Raw genomic sequence first — 6,221 nt, 5'->3', positions numbered from 1 at the left:
GTGTTGTGGGGGGGGTGGGGGGGGGGGGGGGGGGGGGGGGGGGGGGGGGGGGGGATAAGGCTAAGTAGAGCGAAAATAGTTTTCCATGAGATAGGAGCAATCATGTGCCTTCTTCGTGATAAGCCAAGCCAACTCGACTTGAAATTTTTTATTTGAGATAAATTTTGAAAAAAAAATATGAAAATCGAGTATAATCAAATAGGAAAAATGGGATGAGCTCGTGGCGGAACGTGTTGGGCTGCTCAGGGGCTGAGCTCTCATGAGCTTGCTTGCGCAGTACGGAAGCACCCAAGCCCAACACTCCTTCAATGGCCACGTCTGGGTGCTTGGTCAGACTCCAACTAGATTGACTTGACTTGGCCATCCTACAACTTCTATTTTGTAAAAGGAAAATTCTAGATGTATATAATTTTTGTTCATAAGGATGTCTATACCTCTCACATAAGGTGGGAACCACAAAAGGAAAATTCTAGATGTACATAATTTTTGTTCATAAAGATGTTCATACCTCTTATATGAGTTGGGACCCACATGAGGTGGGTCAAGCAAAGTCCTTTGTAAAATTTTAGTGAGATGAGATGTATAGATATCCTTATGGACAAAAATTATGTACATCAAGCAAAGTCCTTTGTAAAATTTTAGTGAGATACAACGGCACCATGTTTGTTAAGTGGGGGACAGAAGGCTAACGAGTAACCTAATTGCAAATTAAATTACTGTAGTGTGATTGATCCGAAATTAAAGTTCATAATGTAAGTCCAAAGTTTAGTTATCGTACGTGAAATTTACCCACTCTTAATGCATCAAAATTTTTGCGGGTCAACATGGCTCAATTTATATTGGTTGAAACAAGCATATAAATCGATATTTTTTTATAAAAAAATTGAAAAAAATTAAAGTTCCCTCGACTAATAATTGCCCACCACGAATATTTGGCACTAGAGGTTTTTCTAAACTACGTCGCAACATAATCCACATTGGGTCAAGCCTGTATTGAAAATGGATCGAGTCATTCACTGCACATGTTCAGATGTGAATACGACTAGACTCAATTTACATCTAAGTAGAATTTATTAACTCAAACCTAGTTTATGATCTAATTGCTCCGATTTAAGATTCAACGAAAATCACGAGTTAAAACTTATATATGTAGACCTTATCCTGTTTTTAATGCCATGTCTAGTCTTTATAGAATTTGCCTTCATTTGGTACCGTTCTCTTGACCTGCACTCAAAACAGTGGTTTACCCCTAAATGTCCATTTCAGCTGCTAGCCACAACTAGATTAAAGAAGACATTAAAAACAATTCATTTGTGGCCCCATAAAATCTAGCCATAAATACTTATATAAAGCAGAGAATATACGGACCAGCAGCCCCCAAACTGTGGAGGAAAGCACAAACATATGTAAACCATTTACACAGACAGCACAATTTTAACTTCTTTTTGTTCTATAATATTGATCCGCTTTAGTCAATGTTACCAAACACCAGCATAAACAATTTGCAGAACCATCGAGCCTGTGGAGAAGGCCTTCAGCTCCTAAACTTGGCTGGAAGAGTATCATCTGTAAAATACTCCTCTCTAACGGTTTCTACTGAGCAAAATCTCACCTGCAAATCATACATGAAAGACCATAAATTAAGAGCATAAAAAGGGCACAAGAGCTGAAAATCAGAGCTACATGCAATTTTTAACTGAAATTTTTTTGAGATGAGGATACGGAACCATTCTTTTCATGTATCAATAACCCAATTTGAGAATGATAAGAAACAAAAGCAAGCTACTTGTTGAAGAGGGAGAGTTTGCAACCTAGGATAATTAACCACATATTTTCATGGAAGAGGCTAAGAGAGGTTTTTTTGATCAAGAATCGAAGCCATGTATCGAGCATCTAAGAGTCGACGAATTAAACAGGAAGAGCTAACTTGGAACTAAGTACACAAAAGATTAGCAAGTCCACGAGTATACTGGACTGCCTTCCTAGGGGGCACTTGGAAACTAACTTGGGGGACACGATATCCCACAAATCCTCAAGTACTTTCTGCCCTTCCTAAGAAAGAATTCGTTGTGGGGGGATCTCATCGTTCATACAAGTGGAGATGATGGGTTGGTCCATGTATTTTCCTTCCGATTCGTTCATGGGGTATGCCCACATAAGCTAAGGCACAGAGGTAATTAGCAGACAAGAAATGTGAAATCGATAAAGCAACTGTACAACTGGTGATGTCATCAGCAATTCCACGACACAGCTTATCATGGATTGGAGAAGTGATACATTGTATTAAATCGATAGATAATCAACTGATAGAACTAAAATGCTTTTGGGAAATTATAAATTCTGAGTAGATTAAGAAAAGCTTACCAGAGGGGAAGACGATCTTAACAAGGGTTTAACCAGCTGCCACACCGGCTGGAATACAAAGGGAGCTTCAACGAAAAGGACTTGACTTAACCGCCTTGGATAGTAGCAGTAGAATGCATCAATCTGTTCAACATGGACATAGGGTAGTTCAAACTATAAGTTTCTTTTAAGTAACTTATGGTTTACATGTTACTTTTTTCTTACTTTTAAGTGAAAAAAGTCACTTTTTGAAAGTAACTCATATCTTAATTATAAAATAACTCAGTATTCCAACTTTGATAAAAATATATTATTTTTAACAATAAGCTTAGCCAAACATGCTTCTGTTGGCAGGTAATTTTGCCATTGTATTCAACTTTCAAAAGAATGGCGAAGAAATAATTAATCAGTATTGTAAAGAAATTTCAACCAGGAAAAAAATACAAAAGAAATTATCAGCTGATGGTGGCCTATACTCTCCAGAAAATCTAATGGCATTCATTATCACAAATAAATTTTAGAAAAAAATAAGAAATGCAATCAACATAGAACTAATGGTGTTACGATGCATTGATAATAAATCAATGAAAATGAAAATAAGAGGGACAAAGAATTACAATAATGCCTATTCAAATTTTATTAATTTCTACTGCTCATCATAACATTACACAAGAATGATGAAGCAAGGAACTGTAGGAAAGTTTTCCAGCTAACAGTTAGTGGGAATTACCATAAATGTTAAGAACTTAATATCTGTATTTTGTGTCCGAAATCCTCGTAGATCAATTATTCCAAGTATTTCCTGCTTCCCATCTGGAAGTTTGCTAAGAGCCTTCTCGATCAGAAATGCACTGAGCATTTCATCTTCAGAATGTTTGTGCTTCTGCATAAACAAATATGATGAATACCATAATACCCAGGCTTTATCATCATACCCAGGTTTTAAATTCTTAGATAAAATTTAAGGCTAGATGTAAAATTTCAAAACAGAAAAAAGAATGCAAATACTTTGCAAAGGAAAGGAGTCTCCTTCTGAAGAATATTTATTCTGATTTTTTTTAAAGAAAAATGTTTTCTGCACAACTTTTAACTTTCTCAATCTACATTGCAATAATGATGGAGAGTTTGACAGTAAGGAGATAGAAGACAGTCCACAGATTAGACCTACCCCAGGAAAATGTTTGGATGCTTCCACTATTAGAACTGGTCTGCCATATATATCGAGAAAGTCATGCACATAGGCTTTTCCAGTTTCCGCTACGCTTTTGACTGATTCTTCTGACAATTCGGACACGCCAACTTCATGACGCCACCTCTATAGATGGAGGAAAAAAAAAAAAAAAGGGAACAGATGCATTAGGTCTGTGAAGTTGCCTCCTTGCTCACCAGCAGGGAGGTTCAATTTCTGTTAATAATAAATTATAAAATAAGATACAAAAAGTAATCATGATTACAATGGCTTTGGTCAATTTGGGGACAGCATCTTCAACAGAAAAGTTTCTGTCCTTCAGAAACCAAAGTATCATGTCTTCATCGTCTCTTCCATTTTTTCCCACTGGGAGCGTATTATGTTCCTTTTCAAGCTTTTCTCTGACTTCCACCACTAACTACAGCATTTGAAATTATGGCAAACCATTCGATTTTATAAAAGCATGCATAAAAGTATCATTTTTTAAGAATTACATAAGCAATGAGGTAGAAGACAACTTCAGAAGAATGTCTATGAAGGCTTCTCATCTGAAAGATTTCTACATATTTGTAGCTTTTTCATCTTTATTTAATTATTCGTGTTCTGATATTTTACCTTTAAATCAAGTCAGTTACCTGCACATTCCTCCTTCATTTATTTAATTACTATTTGTAGAGAACTAGAGATCCCTTTGCATGTTCAACTCCAAACACACAGATTGCAAATAAAAACTGCTCTCTCTAATTCTTACAGTCTGGAGTTAGCTCAGTTATCTATACCTAGCACAATTAACTCACTTCATAAAGCATCTTTACTATAATTAAATAATATTGCAAAATATAGATTGGGGAGAATTTCTTGATTTTGATTATAGCATACTGACTTGTTTTACTAAGACCGTGTTACTCATACAACTCAAACATCTTTAGGTCTATGTACATCATGTCCCAACCACCTAAGTCGACCATCCTTAATTTTTCCTTTAACAAAGTGTAAAGTGTATAAGGTCTAAATCAGTGTCTTGTACAACTGGCCCTTTGACCTTTAGGGATCTTCTTATCACACAAAATTGCTGCAACACTTCTCCATTTCATCAACTTTCTCTAGTCCTATGCATTACATCCTCTTCAATTCCTCTTTCTTTGTTGATAATCGAACCTAAACATCACTTCTGGAGACAACATGATCCTCTATAGAGTCAAAGAAATTCTTCTTCCCACCTTGGAATATGCAACATTATTTTCAATCTGTTAGTACTTCCTTAAGTCATTTTATGATATATGAAAATCGAGGTCTTTGCGATTACGTGCAGGATGTCAAATTGTCCGGAACCAAGGAATGAGGTATTCTAAACTCTTCCTCCATACGAATAGTATTTTTCCTCCCCCTTGCTCTTGCCAACGAAAAACATGATATGCTGATGTGAAACAGACATTATTGTTCAATTAATAAAAAACATTGTTAACAAAGAAACCAATGCCACAAGATCCAAAAAGCTTCAATTAACACAGACTTCATTGTTGCAATTGTGCTTGCTTAGCAACCAACAAGCCTATGCTGCACACCTAATGCTTCTCACACATAAAGACAAATAAAATCCACTGGATTTCAAATTTAAACATCTCTTTCTTCTTAGCCAGGTAATGGTTAGCAATCAAACAACAATAAACCGGGAAAAAATAAAAAAAGAAGATAGACCAGTTCAAAGACACAAATTTTGAATCCAAAATATCGCATTTCAACTTGATTAGAACCCGTGTTCCACATCTTGTATGTAAGAAATGCTGCTATACAGTTTGCCTCACAGGGACATTTGATCAAGTACCTTATGGACATTTTCGGGTTCGACTGCACAACTGTTAATTCTGAACTTCAAAATTTGATTCGACTTCTTGGAAGTTGAAACGGCCTTAAAATGGTGGCCCAGAGGAGGCTGGAGTTTCAGACAGTATGCCATTTGGTCAACGGCTTCAATACTATTTCTGGATTTTGATTCTACTGTCTATCGAAACACTTTCTTCGCAGGTTGTTCCGTTACTGTCCATGTGAGTGCAATTGCGTGTACGCCTGTGAGTAGGTGGGGGATGGGAGTTGACGTGAGAACTTTGGCAATAAAAGAACAGCAGAATCATGCCCATCCGTCAACAAATGTGTACAAAATTACAATTAGCTTAATTGAAGGACAACACTTTCTACAAATCGATTACAGCGGCCAACAAGCAATGTACAACCCTCAATTTTAGTAGTTCCGTTGCATATAATTGGAATGTGTAGTAATCCTTTATGCAAGTCATGTCTATTAGTTAATTTGCATCTATATGAATTTTTCTTAATAGTTGAGCGATCAAAGTGGAAATAAATAAATTGTAAATAAAATAGTATACATATTTGCTTTCCTTCATCACAGTTTTTGAAAAAAAAAATAGTTATAAACATGTTTAATGATATTAATCATTATAAATTCACTTAAGGTGATAATTATTCAATTTGGCTAGAATGTTAATATTAATTATTACAAATCCAATTAAAGTTATTCAATTTGACCAAGATATTGATATTAATTATCACAAATTCATTCAAAGTTATCAATTTGACTAGGATATTTTGAAAGATGATGATATGAATACATTATATTTATCTTAAATTAATTAGGATTATCACCACACAGTTATTCAATTGAACTAGAATT

General features: G+C 35.4%; 1 protein-coding gene across 3 annotated transcripts; it reads right to left on the bottom strand.

Annotated features, from left to right (window-relative positions):
* Positions 1–1,327: 1,327 nt before the first annotated feature.
* Positions 1,328–5,831, bottom strand: LOC111368097 (phosphatidylinositol transfer protein CSR1-like). 3 transcript variants are annotated; one of them, XM_022989293.1, is made up of 7 exons: positions 5,697–5,824; positions 5,358–5,599; positions 3,798–3,950; positions 3,512–3,658; positions 3,074–3,226; positions 2,365–2,487; positions 1,328–1,612 (listed from the first exon to the last, which is right to left on the bottom strand). In XM_022989293.1, the coding sequence occupies exons 2-7, from the start codon at positions 5,487–5,489 to the stop codon at positions 1,535–1,537; spliced, it is 786 nt and encodes a 261-aa protein (XP_022845061.1). In that variant the 5' UTR covers positions 5,490–5,599; positions 5,697–5,824; the 3' UTR covers positions 1,328–1,534. The 3 variants fall into 3 exon arrangements, with proteins under 3 accessions (XP_022845061.1, XP_022845060.1, XP_022845063.1); XM_022989292.1 differs by having other exon boundaries at positions 5,358–5,825; XM_022989295.1 differs by lacking the exon at positions 3,798–3,950 and having other exon boundaries at positions 5,358–5,831.
* Between the last annotated feature and the right edge of the window lie 390 nt (positions 5,832–6,221).

This window comes from Olea europaea, chromosome 18 (genome assembly GCF_002742605.1).
Source record: "Olea europaea var. sylvestris chromosome 18, O_europaea_v1, whole genome shotgun sequence".
In the NCBI taxonomy this organism is placed as follows: Eukaryota; Viridiplantae; Streptophyta; class Magnoliopsida; order Lamiales; family Oleaceae; genus Olea; species Olea europaea.
Note: the sequence above shows the minus strand (reverse complement) of the source record. Positions and strands in the feature narration are given on the sequence as shown.

Bases quoted from the DNA above. Each gene is read 5' to 3' on its own strand.
- LOC111368097 (XM_022989292.1), bottom strand. From the start codon at position 5,489: ATGGCATACTGTCTGAAACTCCAGCCTCCTCTGGGCCACCATTTTAAG. The intron at 3,227-3,511 runs GTAGGTCTAATC...TTGTTTATGCAG, and splicing joins CATCCAAACATTTTCCTGGG to AAGCACAAACATTCTGAAGA. The intron at 1,613-2,364 runs GTAAGCTTTTCT...TATGATTTGCAG, and splicing joins TAAGATCGTCTTCCCCTCTG to GTGAGATTTTGCTCAGTAGA.